Source organism: Hoplias malabaricus, chromosome 2, assembly GCF_029633855.1.
Source record: "Hoplias malabaricus isolate fHopMal1 chromosome 2, fHopMal1.hap1, whole genome shotgun sequence".
In the NCBI taxonomy this organism is placed as follows: Eukaryota; Metazoa; Chordata; class Actinopteri; order Characiformes; family Erythrinidae; genus Hoplias; species Hoplias malabaricus.
The window spans coordinates 24,771,041-24,788,026 of record NC_089801.1 but is presented as its reverse complement, the minus strand read 5'-3'; the positions used below and the strand labels follow the sequence as shown (position 1 = coordinate 24,788,026).

The 16,986-nt window shown below is 37.8% G+C and overlaps 1 protein-coding gene across 1 annotated transcript; it reads left to right on the top strand.

The window, feature by feature from the left end:
• The first annotated feature begins 479 nt into the window (after positions 1 to 479).
• On the top strand, positions 480 to 16,286 carry ube2g1a (ubiquitin-conjugating enzyme E2G 1a (UBC7 homolog, yeast)). The gene is made up of 6 exons (XM_066660688.1): positions 480 to 697; positions 6,791 to 6,893; positions 7,857 to 7,954; positions 8,827 to 9,005; positions 11,734 to 11,857; positions 12,878 to 16,286. Exons 1-5 carry the CDS (start codon positions 652 to 654, stop codon positions 11,818 to 11,820), a joined length of 513 nt encoding a protein of 170 aa, XP_066516785.1. The 5' UTR covers positions 480 to 651; the 3' UTR covers positions 11,821 to 11,857; positions 12,878 to 16,286.
• Positions 16,287 to 16,986: the final 700 nt, after the last annotated feature.

Sequence of the window (16,986 nt, the reverse complement as noted above, 5' to 3'; positions counted from 1 at the left end):
AATTACTTAGACATTTATTTAGATCATTTAGAAGTTTTTTGCAAGAGTAAAATCCCCTAATGCTTTAAATGTGTCATAGATATAGCTCTGCACTTTCACATTGATTCATACAGGCATGAATATGAAATTGGTCCCCACCTGCATTTGCACTTATCACTTTGCTTCTTGCCAACAGCTCAGAAACCCTTGCTTGCAAGTTGACAGGATTAGGTTTATGACGTACAAAATCCTGTCTGAATTTGCCCGCTTGAAACTGTCTATGCAAAACTGCAGTTTCAAAGCTGCAAAACCTGCTTAATTATTTCACCCATAAGACGACATGTGTAGTAATAAAACAAAGGTTAAAAATATACAATTTTTTTATATTTTCATGGAAAGGGGTGTTTAAAGTAGCTGAATTTAGTTCAGATGAGTGTAAACCATTTTAGACGTAGATATAAAATGCTGAAAACTTTGACTGTTTCGCGCATGCGCTCACATTTTCTCTCTCGGCTGGCTGCAGTACACATGCGCAGAGCGGATCAGAATGTTGAGTTGGAGAGAGTAGAGTGAGTGTAAACGGACGCGACGAGGTTTATTCACGGTGTTTATTTCTCCTCCTTAGTTTAGTTTTAGTGAAATACGCCAACGGTTCACAGCACACACACGACCATGACGGAGCCGCAGTCAGCGCTGCTTCTCAGGAGACAGCTGGCAGGTAAATGTAAACGGCTCTGAACAGTGGGGAACGACACGACCGAGGCTAAAAGCTAATGTTAAGCTAAAGTGAGAGCCGGTGACGGTTAGGCTCACAGCCCAGCTTCCCTTTGTTTAAGAGCTCAGAACATTTCAAAAAACGTCACGTATGAACCCAGTCAGGGCAGTGGAAATATGCCATGGGCCTTCTCGATATAACCAGGCTCATATTCGTTTCGGAAACCTTTTGACTAATATTTGTTTCAGTAGATATGTGGGCCTGTGTCAGCCGGCCGGCAGTAGGCTAACGTTTACTAGCGTAGCGTAGCTTAGCTTATCAAGTCAGCGAAGCTCCTATTGACTTACTCGCCAGGTTCTTTTTTTCAAATTTCGGTCCACCTTAAATGGTGCATAAACAACCGCACCATTTAAGGTGGAACGGGAAATTTGAGTAAGGAGCCTCAAAGCAGCTGGCTGTGTATTGACGTCTGTCATATAACGTTAACAGGTCTTTCCTTTTATTTACTCACATTGTTTGTATTTTAAAGCGTTTTTATTCACAATGTCGCCTGTCCTAGCCTTAGTCGTACGCTTTAAAACGAAAATCCACATGAGATTTTTTGTACGCGGGTTGTTGTGTGGAGCTGCTGCGGTGTGGTAATCAAATCTCTTTGTTTTTCTCAGCCCAGAGCTAGCTTAGCAGGCTAACATTAGCAGGTCTTGCTAACGAACTGATCGGGATCCAGCCAGATGGCTGTTGATCAGATAAGCTGTAAATCAGGAGCAGGCCAAATTAGGGGTAAACGATATGACACAAATATCATATCACGATATCTCAAAGTCCTGTCATCAAACAAAAACTACTAATGTGTATCTCTGTTCATCAGAATGGCATGTCTATAAGTTATTTTCAAGGCAAAAAAAAAATAAAAAATCTTATGTCCTAAATGTCTTAGATATAACTCCACAACTTTGCTTTATTCAGCATGCACTGATTTATGAATAAACATTTAGTGCCCACTCTATCTCCAGCCATCCCTATCCAGCACTTGCCTGCAGCTCGAAAGCCCCACCCTCAAGATGATGGGATTAGTTCCTTAGGTTTATGACATCAGAAACCCTAGATGAATTCACCCGTTTGGGATGTTGTTGGGATGTTGCAATTTCTAAGTAGAAACTAACAGCCAGGATCAAAAGCATGAATCTTGTTAACTGCCTGAAGATAAAATCGGTTAAAGGCAACCTAAAACCCATGTGCTGTGAAATCACAACCATAACCATTGGGCACAGTATATTTAGTGCTTAAGCCTTAACAGAAAACTGCTTATATTTTTGTTGGGCAAAATAAAAAAAATAACCTGCATTTTTTTAGAGTTAAAATTTTTCTTTTTGTTTTTTTTAATTCTTAATGCTTTTATGTTGAAAGATGATGCATGGAGGACAATTCCTTGATCAACCATGAGAGAAGTACAGTAATCTTAGTGGCCTAATACCTAAGATGTTTTCTGCAAGTTTTTATGTAGACTCACCGTGAAGTATCTCAGGAAAGTCCACCTAAAAAATATCTACCTCGCATTGGTCCTGTGGTCAAAAATTCAAAAATTGACCATTTTTGAAATAAATCATATTTAGGCTTGAGCATGTTTCAGGGTAATTATATTTATAGTTCCTTTTTTGAGGTTATATGAGTAATATTTTAAAACTTATATAGCAACATTGGTGTTGTGGTTTGTTGTTACTCAAAACTGTTCTTGTTGTGTCTTTTGCACCCCTGCTCTAATTTGTCCCACACTCAGTGATTGGGCAACCTGATCCCTGAGTGACAGCTTAGCTAGCACAAGGCAAACAGTGAGATATTTCTAGAGCTCGCCACCATTGGCCCACGGGCTCATGTGCACAGCAGCTACCAGAATTAAGCAGTGGATCAAGTTTCAAAATACATATTTTCATAATAGTGCAGAGTCTTCACTCTTATTCCAGTTTGGCCGAGAGAGTGAAGGTTGTGTAATGAAATACCTCTACCCCTTAGGGACAGTAAGAACATAATCAAGAACATGCCACTTAATTGCTGCACATATAAATGGGCAACAAGGCTGTTTTGGTTTGTTTTTCCCCAAATGTTCACAGCTGAGAGTGTGCTCCTTCTAAGCCTAAGATGACACAACTTTAGAAATGGCTGTGTATTGCCCTACAGGGCCTGGGCTCATCCCCTACATTTCCAGCGTTCCCTAGCAGATTGATTCCAGTTAGTCAATCATGTTTTGATGGCTTTGTCTTAACACCAGTGTGGTGCATGGTGCCCACCTCCTATTCTACTCTTTGCACTTAAGCACAAGAGGGAGGTAGTAAACAAAGGCTTAAACAAGTGTTTGTTTTTCACCATGTAGGTGCAGCATATGAGGGGATGATTTGGCTGTGCTATTTTAGGCCTTGAAGAGGTTAAAATTGAAAGGTTGGGCTTTATAACAGGAATACTGTATACCACCATATTTAAAAATGTAGATGTATCTCAAAATGAGGGTGGTATTTCAAAATTATATGTGATGTGTAGGGTTGTCATTATGCCACATTTATGACTTTCGATACAATACCTGCCTAAATATCTCGATACTCAATACTGAAACGATACCATGACAAAAACCTAAAACATCAGGAAAAGTAATGTACTTTCTCTACAAGCTGAGGGTGGTCAGCAAAATCGCTGGTATCTGCTTGTTAAGTGTGACGCTACTCGTTACGTTTTGCCATTTCTGGGTCCAATTGTGCCCTCCAACCCATATCATTTATAAGACTTGTTCACTGTTTGAATAAAGCTGAATGTCTCAATCAATTATGGGATCTCGGTTCAGGAGTTCAGAAAAAGGAATATATCCAACATAAAAGGAAGCAAACCTGTCTTTGGCAGCACTTTTTGCTCATTCGCAGCTCATTCTAATCTGTGAGAGCTGCCATGCGGACCAACTGGAGCAGACGAGTTGTGTCAAGGGAGCTGTGTCTCCGGGAGCAGAGAAGCAGCAGAGAGAGAGCTGTCTCGCTCGCTCACGGTCAGCCCCGGTGTTCTAACAAGTCGTGCTACCAGCGATTCTCTTCTATAAAAAGTAGTTAATATTTGTACAGAAAGTTGCAGGTTCTAGCCATGTTTTTTGTTTTTAAAATAACTCGGTAGAATGTCTGAAAAGTCACTAAAACTAGCGGCAAAATCGTTAAGTGAAGGCAAGGAGGCAAAGCGCTGCAGCAGCACACTGCCCCCCTGTAGCACTCATTGGAAATACCGCTCTTATCATATTATTCTTAAACTAGCATTACTCATTATATGGCATATTGTACTGTTTTAAATGACAGCATTGAGATACTTTTCTAATATCGGTATACTGTGCAACACTAGTGGTGTGTCAGATTTCTCTGTTGTGTTTAAGTCCAAAGAGATCATTCATGTACATTTAAAAGAACCACAGGGAGGGGGTGCTGTGGAAGCTCATTGACTGGTGACATCAGAGTCTGAAAACAGGTGGAGAAAAAACCATCCCAATAGCCTACCGCAGTTGTTAGTTTGGGTTAAACGAGAGCAGAAGGACACAGAAAAAAAGACAAAATACTCAGAAGACCCTTCACTCAAATTTGTGCTCGAAAGCTTTATCTTCTAAATGTGTGTGATATGAGCTGGTGTTTGCTTGAAAATCTTCTGCTGTGCTGTGCTAAACCACAAGTGCCTGTTAGCTGGCCAGCTATGCTTCTAAATATTGTAGATTCTTATTTTCTATTCCTCCAGCACCAGTTGCTGAAATGTGCTGTCTCCTAGAAATGGGTTTTTATCGTAAACGTGTGTCATTGTGCACTGTCGAGTTGAGCTAAACTGCACAGTGCAAAAACTCCGAAAACCCTTCACTCGACTTTGTGCTCACAGATATGAAACTCAGCACAGCCTGACAGTGCACACCCACCCCCTCCCCACGGTAATGCCATATACAGGGTTAGTGATGTCCCAGTCAAGTTTTTTTTGGCCCAATCCCAATCTGAGTCTTTTAATATTGAGTATATGCCGATAGAGTCCGAATCAAATACTTAGATTTTCTTAGTACTGTTACACAGTGCACATTTAAAGTACATTATTGTTATTCAAATCAACCCAGTGTATCTGCTTGACACTAAATATCATGCATGAAGAAAGATATTGCCTGCATCCAAGCAACTGCTTAATTTATTTTTTTTAAATAAACAAATGTTGTCTTCACAAACAGCTCATATAAATTAATATTATTTTTAATCTTAAATTAAATTATCCAATTTGATTCTAGGATGTGTTATTAAATGTTGTTTCTTCAAGACACAGTGCTAAAATAAGTTATATTTTTTCAGCACTAACCTGTTTCTCAGCTCAGCTGAAAAATCAAACCCTTGTAGGCGGGGCTGTGGTTGCATTGGCTGCAGCACTGAATGATGGACAGCTAACTCTGGCTGCTGATTGGCTTAATAAAAGTGACGACCAATGAGAAACACATTCTCTGTTTAGAAGCCAAGGAGTATCCACCTCTCCCTCTAGCTGAGGGAGAGCAGCACATTTCAAACAAATCATGGTCTTAACAGTCTCACCTCAAAAATATGGGATAAAACGTGTCCCGTATGGGTACATAAAACAACACAGCATTTAGTGTCCAAATAGATGGTTGGAGAGACTAATCACATGCCCTTGTGCACCAGCTCTGAATCTGACTTGCGGAAATGTGCATTTGTGCTAACAGTCAGAATGAAGTGTGTCCGCTATGGTGGCCAGCACAGTCAGATCATAACATCATTTTCAAAGCATGCTACAGGAGGAGGAGGGAGTGTAAGCTTGCCGCCTAGAGGAAACGGTGGATCGGACTTAAGATCGAGCTTAATAAAGCCTTTACAGATCAGTTAAATAATTCTATGATTGTCCCCAATACCGATCTTTGACATCTGGGAAATCTCGAGGGTTAATATTTTCAGATAGCATGACCGTATGAAAAATGTGGATACTGCCCATCCCTGAAAAGGACTATGAGGAGGGTCTTTAAAAAATACTATGTATTGTCTAGTTCTTGGCTGTGTTTGGTATTAAGTTGTCTTATAGAATTTTATAAAACTAACATGAAAATACAAAATGAGCTGGGTTGTTTTCTGATTCTTATGTGATTCCTTTTTTAATAAACTAATTTTAAATGTTTACTGTGAATGTTTTAGTTTGGTGCATGCCCTCTGGGCAAGATTTACATTGGCATTCCCTAGCAATGGAGTTCAAGCCAATGAACTTTTGCCTACAGGTTATTGAATAGGCACTAGGTTTGGTTTTAACTCTGTTTTGTTGTCTCAAGACAGACTGTTTGGAGAAAATTGACCAAACTCTGTTGGATATGTGATTATTCAGCAGTCATATTTGTTCCAGATATATTTGCTTCAAGACCAGAATGTTTGTGTGATTCATGGGCTTACAAAAAAATGAAACCACAGGGAGCCAGTTATTTAGTTATTTCATAAACATGTTTTGTATCGTTCAGGCCTCTTGAGATATTTTTTGCTGTTCTTCATAAGATGAGAGCACATGCAGTAGTCTGTGCCAGACTGATCCCCATAACTCCTATGGACAGCCAGGGACCACATGAGCACACAGATTTACACTCAGTGAGTCCAATCCTGTGCCACTTAAACTGGAGTGTGGCCACACACAGGAACCCGAGCTTTTTCATGCTGATCTAGAATCAGGTCTGCAGTTTCCATTAGAGGCTATGTTTAGGACTTGGATAGAGGAAAGTGGTCATAGATCAGTGCAAAAAGCAACCTCCCTCTTGTGGAGCTTCAATGCAGTCCTGAGCTTGTTGTTTTCCCTCATAGGAATAAAGCAGGGATTACTGAGATTAAATTTTGTCAGAGATCCCAAATCTCTGTAGTGTCTTTAGGCACTTTAAAACCCTGGAATTGGAGTTTATTGTTTTTATTTATTGTTTTATGTTGATTTGGGTACATTAGGTATTTTGTTTGAATCGACCCATTTTAGGTGGCTTTACTCTTGGCCTTTTTTGTTGTTTGTGTGAACAGCCACAGATCGTTCACTTTCACAGTTACGCATCACTATTAAATATCTCTTTCTCAATTTCAGAACTGAATAAAAACCCAGTGGAAGGGTTCTCTGCAGGACTCATAGATGACAATGACCTCTACAGATGGGAAGTGCTAATAATTGGTCCTCCTGATACACTTTAGTAAGTATATTCATGTCTGTTAACTAAATCTTTACTGTATTAAATTGAAGAGGCTGGACAGAATATAGAATGGAGTACCTTCTTATTTTCATTTCAAGGAGTAGTGACGCACCAAAATGAAAATGCATGACTAAAACCAAATTGCAAGTCATGTTATACACAAAAATACATTTGGACAAAAGCTAAATGAGAGGGAAAAAACAAAAAAAAACTAATTATTGTGCGCCTCAAAACCCGACTTCTTCAATAGCAGATAAATGACTATTTGTTATAGTTCTTGAAAGCTTTGGCTCTGATCACAATTTGTAATTTTATTGCTGGGTTCCTGCCATAAAAAGATATACTATTTTCACACAAGCCTTTGTGCTGCTTTTTTAAAAATGTGCCGCTGCATCCACACTGTATACTAATGAAATTTTTACTCTAACCGTTTGTTTTCTAACTCTGATGTCTTCCTTCTCTCTCTCTCTCTCTCTCTCTCTCTCTCTCTCTCTCTCTCTCTCTTACCCCCGCTGTCTTACACACACAAGATGTTGGCTGCTTGCACCCCCACAGCACAATTTTTCTTACCTAGATAGAGTCCAAGGAAAATGAGTCCAATGAAATATTGAGAAAACCCTTATATGCCCTTTCTCTGTGTAGGCTACAATATAAGCTTGTATTAAAAATTGAGTGTTAAAAATCAGTGTTACTGGATTGCATGGTAGTGTAAGATCCTTTATGGACTCTCAAATTTTCAAACAAACGTAATGACAATATTTTTATTTATTCAGAGTGCTGTGTGATATTCTTTTCATGCCAACATATGTTCATATAGAATGATGTTATGCAGGATTGTCAGTGGGCAGTACAGGAAAACAGCACATTTGTGTCTGAAAATCAAGTTATTCTTGATTGGTTTTGCTTGAGGTAATTTTTGACTCTGGGGTTTCCATGCTAACTCAACATGTGTTGTTTCTACAGTGAAGGTGGAGTGTTTAAAGCCCATCTCACGTTTCCCAAAGACTATCCTCTCAGGCCCCCCAAAATGAAATTCATCACAGAGATATGGCACCCAAATGGTAAGAACAGTTTCAACATCTGTTTCAAAAGAGTTCTCTGTTCCTTTAGTCCAGTGTGTTATGTCGTTACCACCTATACTGCATCCTGCATAGAGAGACAGGAAATGCCATTGATGGTAATGACATGTGAGTGTGCAAGATTTTAAGTTATATAGTGTGCACTAAACTTGAACACTTACAATGAGTGAATAGTAAAATAAATATATATAAATTTGTTTTCTGTAGTATTGCAGATCAGTTGTTTAGTTAAGTCATCAGAATGACTGCTTCACACATGGGTTCAGTGTCTTATTTTAAATGGACTACAGGTTCTCAGCAAGGTTAAAGTTAAGGACAAGTCTGCATTTGTATTAGTAACACTACCATGCCAGTTCTCACTGGCAAGTTTATAAGTTACATTAACCTGTCTGACTTAAACTAATCATAGATTTAGCTGTACACATAACTAAACTTTTTTACAAAAAATTTTCAATGAAGATGACATTCAGTATGGGAGTGTTCAGATTTGTCAATGTTGGTTAAATTAAAACGAACTTGCTCTGTTACTGCGGTTTGTTTCCCTTTCAAAAAAATGATCGGACCGAGACTGCCTGAGCAGGACGGTCTCGGTTTATTTCTAAACAAGCTCTGGTTTGATTGTAAAAGTGTCAGTGTGAACTTGAACCAAACCAGGATTAAAATGTAACAATATAACATTTACTTGTTTGGTCCAGACCAAGGGAACTGAACTACAAGTCTGAACACACCCTAAGTATCATGTTATTTAACCCTTATTTGTTAATCTATTCTATAAAAAATGGTCTCTCTCTATATTTTCCTCACAGTGAATTAGTCTGCCCTTTCTAATTTTCTGCTTATGGTCTTGTTTCCAGTTGACAAGAACGGTGACGTATGTATTTCTATTTTGCACGAGCCGGGGGAGGACAAGTATGGCTACGAAAAGCCGGAGGAACGTTGGCTCCCCATCCACACTGTGGAGACCATCATGATTAGTGTCATCTCTATGCTGGCTGATCCCAATGGAGACTCCCCTGCCAACGTAGATGCAGCAGTAAGTTGTTAATAGAATTTTAGGCCCTGGATCTCTCTAGAAATATCTCCTAAGAACAGAGTTAGATTTCACAAATCCCATGAACAGATTAGGGGCACAGAGCACACGCTCTGTTAAAATGATGGCCATATGCCCTTACTGTCGTAATTTGGCTGTAAGTTCATTTTGCGAGCTAAATAGAAAAGCAAGAATATTTCTGGTGAGAGAATTTAGGGTAAACAGGTGTCATTATGCACATCAAATAATGTCAGTGTGGCAACACATGTCTGTGTGTAAAAATAATGTCTCTTGCTCCTTAGCATGAGTGTAAGCAATGTCAAAGCTGATGGAAAAGAGCCTTCTAACCAAACAAACAACCAAGCCCTGGGAAGATTATTTTAAAAAACTTGTGGTGCTGTCTCCTCTCATAGCTGATGAATCTGATGAGTTGTCATAGAGAGAGAGAGAGCACTCAGTCAGCATACAAGCAGATTTGTGAGAGGCACCATACCAGCCTGAGCTAACGTTAAAGAGGCTAACAGCCAATTACACCCACAGCATTACACTAAACTAAACATGATGAATTGTTTGTTTGGAAAGAACATGTTGGTGGTCTTCTTAAAGAATTGTGTATTTGGGGATTTATATCTGAATTCTATTTATATTCCCTATGCAAATTAGGTGGTTGTTGATATTCATATTATATATATTGAATAATAATTGTATTTGGGCTTTAATGCATTTAAATGCAGATACGTGTTGTCCCTGTCTACAGAGAAAAACATTCTAAAGAGAAAAATTAAGAGATGAAGAGAAAGTTTAGCTCAAGGTGAAAGGTTTTTAACTCAAAAGGAACATCTATTTTGTGGGGTAACACACAATAATATGTCCATATTACTAGGGATGCACTGATTCAGAATTTTTTGAGTCAATATGATAACTGATAATTAGCACCTTGTTGTAGCCGATACTGATATAAATAACCGATAGTTGTATTTTTCTGTAATTAAAGCAAATTCACATTGGATTAAAACAAAACTAATACTTTTTATCATAGGTTGTCATAGGACAAGCCTTTTCTTCAGTATTTGTACATTTCTGTAATTTTACATTTTATCTTTTAAGTATTTTAGATTTAGTTTATAATATAGTTTAATTTATAAGTTAATTTATATTTTTATCAAAGATTTACTGTTGGTTCCGCATGAATGGTTTCTAGAGGGGAGCAATTTAGTGCAGCGGATTTGTTTTGGAGAGAGCGGCATAAATCAGCTCTGCATGAGTGAGGGGGAGATTGTTTGTAATCATTTATCATCATGTTTCAGTAATAAATTCAGATGCTGAATGACTATCTATTCATGTGTTTTGTATAAGAAGGGCTGCTGCACTGTGGTGACTGAGAGTATCTAACGTTTACTCATTTACTGACACTGGGGCTTCATAAACACATTAGACTGGTTTCCAGTGTACAAACAGACTGGGCAGCTAGTAAATGGTGAGGACATATCATCTGACTTTTATAAAGTATTTTTTGACTACAATATGAACATTGCCTTAAATCGAGTGAATGTAAATAAATTGAGCTGTGAAATGGTATTTCGTGTTTTTGATGTTATTGTTCATTTATGATAACTACTGGCACAATGTAGAAAGCAATTATGTCCAAATATTGTAGAAATAAACAATTTTGGAAAGTATCTCAAGGATTTCTCCTTGAGGGGCAGCGATATGAAAATAAAATTTTGTTTTCCACAATTTGCAGACTTGTGATTGGCCGTTTGTGTGTCAGTCGTATTCCGTTTCCTGTAGTAGTAGTGAGTTCTTGGCCACTTTAAGTGGTGATAGGTACCAGACTCTGGTAGTCTGGCATTGGGGACTAGTTAGACTGGAGCTATTTAGATTGTTTACTATAATAAGCAAAGAACATTTTTAGTCAGAAGATTGTAATTACAGTACTGCAGCTAGCTCTGTCCAAATGTGTATGTATATTTCTGTGTTTTAAAATCATGCTTTCAGATTCCGCTCCAATTGTTGACAAGAGTACAGAAGTGAGCATATGTGGCTTCATTGTGTGGAAGCAAACTACTCTTATTTCATACCAAAGAGGTAGAAAATATTATTCAGCTACATCCTTCACCACAAGCAAACTTGTGTCCAGTAGCTATAAAAAGCATCCACTCATATTTAGGTGATCATAGGTTATGTTTACAAAACGACAGCACTCGAAATTGACTGAGAATAGTACCTAGGGGTTTTATATATTTGTTTATTCATTCCCTCTTTGTCCCCCAAGCTAGTTTCTTATACAGTATTTCTTCAGTGTACTACACTGTCACAGCAACAATATCCTAGCTACCTGATTTAGTAATTAGTCAAAATAAAATATCTCACACTCTGACTTACTATTGAATCTTTTCAATTTATGGAGCTCTCACCACTTTTTAAAGGTCAATCCAGTGTAAATCTTGGTTTATCAGTTATGTAAAGACATGTGGCATAGTCAGAAACCTCCTGTAAAGTAGTGCCCTGTGTGTTTGGAATGCCCTTATGAGGCTTTGCAGGGATGGTCCCATCTACTCACCAATACCATTTATTTTAATGTTTTTCCCTCTTTACAATCAGGAATACTGCTCTGAGGAAAAATATTACAGAATGCAGCTTTAAAATAGTAGCTTTTGTGTGGATTGTGATTAAAATATATGATGAATTGTCATTTGTACAAATGAATTTTTGTTTTTTCCTATTTTAGAAAGAATGGAGGGAAGACAGACATGGTGAATTCAAAAGGAAAGTTGCCCGTTGTGTACGAAAGAGCCAAGAGACTGCCTTTGAGTGATGTTCATCCAGCAGCTTGTAGCTTCACAATTTTCAGGGTGAGTAGTCGATTTTAACCATAAAACCATTTTATAGCCAGGGTCAAATGCCAGTAGTCAGTTTGCATGTGTATTGTGGGCACTGCAGTGATTGTGTTGAACCCTGACCTGTTTTAACAGGTTCAGAGATGTTGGTTTATAATGCAGTACAATAGTCACATTTTCAATGGTAACATCAAATTCACAGCCTGTAAATTATTTATGAAAGACCTTTTGTTTTGTTTTGAAAGATACAATGTTCAAACCTCTGAATGCATTCTTAAAAAGCATATTCAGTCATTGTATAAAAAAACTTCAAAACAAGGCCAGTGTGACCTCTAAATATAATTAGAATTGTATTTTTCTCCCACACACAGCTACAGCCCTAATTTAGCCCTACAGACCTAATTTTTGTGCTATATTTAGCTTGTGCTTTTTAGAATGAACTGATTTAATGTAAATCAAATGTAAAAATTGTGGTGGAAATCACCCTTTTACAAATAATGTGTCTCAACTTTCAACTAGTGACTTGTTTAAGTTTAAAAAAATAGAACATTTTCTATTGCATTAGATTTTTTTTACCATTTGTAAAATGGTCTTATTTTCTGTGTGAAAAAGACATGGCTAATATCAATATTTATGGTTTTTTTTGTGTGTCTTATGTTCTGATGTTCTGGTTTACATTCAAAATGTTAAATGTGCAAGAGCAAGGTACAAACTTTACAACTCCTGAATCTCCAGAATACATCGTAAATACTTAAATGCAGTGTCACATGCAGCTGAAGTGATCTGAGTCAGTGAGGAATTTACATTATTTTTACATATTGCTTTATTTAGTAATATTTAAGACTAAATGAATATTCTCTGCCAGTTTCCTTCCATAGCCCAATAATATTTTTGTTGAGACAACACCAACTTACCTGTTATTACGAATCATTTTCCAGTTGAATCAAAGAAGTGGACTTCACAGAATTAGCATTCATTTCTAGTGTTATACTTGTACATTTTGGAGGTCTGATCTGAAAATTCTTGTCTTCACAGGTCTCCAGCTGAGAAACAACATGGCACTGTTTTCCTGCACTCTACCAACCTATTGCCGGACTCTTCTTGATTGAACTTTGGCAGTAACAAGCTGGCATTTGTAGGCTGCAATAGAACAATAACAGCTCGTACAGATACGGACAGAACACGCCAAGCAAGTGCCAACATCAAAAACGGGGGAAAAACAAACAAACAGAAAAGAGACAACCATAACATATTAAGCATTTTTACGCAAATCTATGAACTGATACAACTTTCAGGAAAAAATTGTAAAGACCTGTAAATAGCAGACATAAAAACCGGATAATATATGAAAACTGTTCCTATCCATCCAGCAAGACATTTAGTACCAAATAAATAGTGCTTTCTGTAGTTAGAATCCTGTAAAGATCTTTAAGAATATAGTTAATTTCCCTTCCCTCCCCACCAGCAGCTTCTTATCTAGTGTGCATCAGTTTGGTGACAGGTCACATTGAGAGACAAGATTTGTAGATGGAAAAAGAGGTGAGAATTTTCCCTCCTCTTAGATTCCCATTGGCTAAGATTAACAAAAATGGGGGTTTTATTCATCAACAGCTTCTGAGGAGTGGTGCAAGGGGGGGTCGGGGGGATCGTTGGCGCTATTGTTGTCAGAAGTCATTATAGCATGCATGTCATGTTGGACACCTTTTCACAGAGGGACATTTTGTGGTAAAACTCCTATAAAGCACGGTAAAAGATGGATTTTTTTTTTCTTCCTCAAGTCGAATAGGTGTCATGAGCATATTTCATTGGTTTGGTTTTAACTTGGGGCTTGTGGTGGGTCAGAGAATGTCCTTGCTTTCGGCTCTAGAGGAACACGAGGATCTGCTCGACTTGCGGTGAGTTTTCAAAGATGAGAGGTGACGAAGAAGCCCATCACTCACATGGTAAACCTGCATGCTTGAGCTCATAGGTTTTTAATTTGTCTTTCTTTTCAAAAGTGCCTCCAATTGAAAATGCTTGGCTTGTTGCACCTCCTGCGTCGAATCGGGAGCTAAAAGGGTGAGGCGTCAAGAGATTGCTCTGCACCCCTTCAAGCTTGTGTGGATGTGTGAATTTTCTTTTATAACCCTTTGTACCAGCATTATGAATTATTAAAGATATTGATATGGATAATTTGGTGTAGCAATAACACCCTCCTTTGCTCCACCTGAGTGTGTAGTGCATCCTGTTTCTCCCTTGAAAGTGATAAATTTCAATATTCAGATCAAATTTAGGAACGGTAAACCTTTTTTTAATCATAAATTTCAACCATCATTTGAGCAATTTTTTTTGGTCGTGTCTTTGATAGGATTTGTTAAGCATGCTTTAACTGTAGGTTTCTCACAAGCAGCTCTCTCTCTCTGTCTCTCTCTGTCTGTCTCTCTGTCTCTGAGTGAGGGAGAGCGAGAGTGAATTTTGAACATTTGAATCACAGAATGAGTGAATGTGAGTGTGCGATTGGCTATACATCTACTCCCCACAATTCTTTATACCAGTTTAATTTTATTCTGGCTCTGACGGACTACTGCAGTTTCTCTTGCCTAATGTACAAAGACAAAATACTGATGTATATTTTTCATGTTATGGAAATTGTCACCTTCTCTAGTGAGTTCTTCTAAAATATAATTTTTTTCCAATACTTGTTTGGGTGTGTTGTCTTACTGCTTCACTAAAGGATTCATAAATGACTTGTATGAAATATAGCAAATGATGCTAATCATAAATGTGATTAGAAGGGGTGTAAGGGATTGTTAACAAGTGTTTTGTTGTGTTCATGCTATGCACATGTTTACTGTTGTATTACGTAAATGTTAAGCCAAATGCCAAACGTTTAAAATCTCTACATTTGTCTACACAATTGGTTTAATCTCTGAAAAATTAAATAGAGCCATTCATATATTGTCTGTAACCGCTTATCCAGTTCAGGGTCACAGTGGGATCCAGAGCCTACCTGGAATCAGTGGGTGCAAGGCTAGAGCCATTCAGACTGGTTTAATATGGAATGGTTCATTCTAGGGGGGGAAAAAAGCTACCTGGATTTCCATCTAGTCAAGACCATTTTTAATACAGTGTTGTGCGTGTGCCTCTGCTACTTGCTTAGACGTCTTAAAATGTTTTAGGCCAAAACATTCTCTCCAGTTTATTATGTAACAATGTGTCCTGCATTGGGAGTTGCTTCTAAGAGGCATGGATCGTGCCTGGTCAATGTACCTACTGTTCAGATTCAACATGTTGTACTGGATTTCAATGAAATTGGATTAGTTTTTTAAAAGTCACTAGGTAGTATATTTACCTTACAATTACAGCTTCAAAATCAATGCTTCACTGTCCCGTAATGAGGAGAACAGAGCCTCCGTTGTTGTTGCTCAAAGCTCAGCACAGCAGAATCTGCACTATGTAACTGTTTGGGGAAACACCCCCTCCCCCTTGATTTCAGGACAATGCTGTAAAAGTGAATTACACTCCAGAGGCAAACAAAAAATTGCCCAAATCTTACCCAGTGTTCATTTTAATTATGCTGAATGTTTGACACGGTTTTTCTTGTTACTTTTTACTGTTCTTTTGTTCACATGACAGCTGTATGTAAAACCTGCCTAATTATCAGTATGTTATATCTCAGATACATTCAAAGAGAACTTACCATAGTCAAGAGCTTTTAAATGTTTGATAATTCTCTGCCTCATAGGAAAGAAATGGAATGAATGGTTACTGATGAATTATGCATCTCACATTTTTCATAGTTCTAATAGTTACACCCTGTGTGCATTTTATTCTATGGAGTACCATGTGGGTCAATCAAAACCTATTAAACAATAGTTAAACGGCATTTTATTTGACTTAAGATGGGCCATAATAGAGATTTGACTTTTGTCATATAAGTAAACTGTTAAGCTCTAGAAGTCATGCAGAGCTTTTTGATGTGAAGCAGGCTTGAGACTGAAAGGTTGCAGGTTTGCTCCCCTTGATCGACAGAAAAATTGGGGTCAGTGGGAGTGAAGGAACATCAGTGTCCTCCTCCCTCCACATCCACGATGAGGTACTCTTCAGCAAGACACCTAACCCCCTACTGCTCCCTAGGCACTGGAGATATCTGCCCGACGCCTATAGATATTTTTCTAGATGCTTTAAGGTTTCGTTTCTGCTTTGATTTCAGACTAAAATATCTATATTTGTATGGAAGGCATTGTGACACCCTAGTTCTACCACTGTAAAGAAGAGAAGTCAATAGATATTTCTCATCTGCAACATTTCATATCAAAGCAATGTATTACTCTACATCTCGAGCATTTAATTACTTAGAAATATTGTGGAGGATTTCAGAGGTGGCCATTTAATTTAAACAAGACAGCTTGCTTGCTCATGAACATGCCTCATTTTTTATGTCTAAATGGTTAAATTAAACATGATGAAACTTGTTTGTTGTGTTTCTTGAAATTGCCCTCTCTGGAAGCCAAACCTATGCAAGCAGCAAACATGTTGACCAGAGTTTGAGAACACCTACTCAGTTTCTTATTTTGATAAGCCCTGACTTTCTGTTTCTGATGCTAATATAATTGGATAAAAAACATTACGCATATGCTCAGCTCTAATCTGTTGGAGTAACACAAAATAAATTGCTACATTGATTATAGAAAAACAGAAGCAAACAATCTGTTTTTTCGTTTATCTTTCTTGATATGTCCATATGGTATTTGTTTGACCATATGCTTGAATGAAATGAGCTGTCAGTGTCTGAGCACATTCCAGCTTTGAAACTGCAGGGTTACAAAGACTCAAATGAGCAAATTAAGGCTTTCTTACCTAATAAACATAAGGAAGCAATCCCACCAATTTGTGCGACTTGTAAGTGGAGATAGAGATGGGGACTAATTGCATATTGTTACTGTCCAAAGAAAAACACATCTCCAAAACAGTGACTTTACAGGAGGAGGGAAAATAAAACCTTAATTAACTAAAGCAAACATTTTTTTTTCTGGAAATAACACTTCATTTTGATGAACAAAGATTACTTTGTAAAGGTTTATCTAGTGACCGGATGGGGACTAAATGAAAACTAATGCAGAGGAATGAAGACAGCATATGGTCTTCAATAAATAAATAAATAC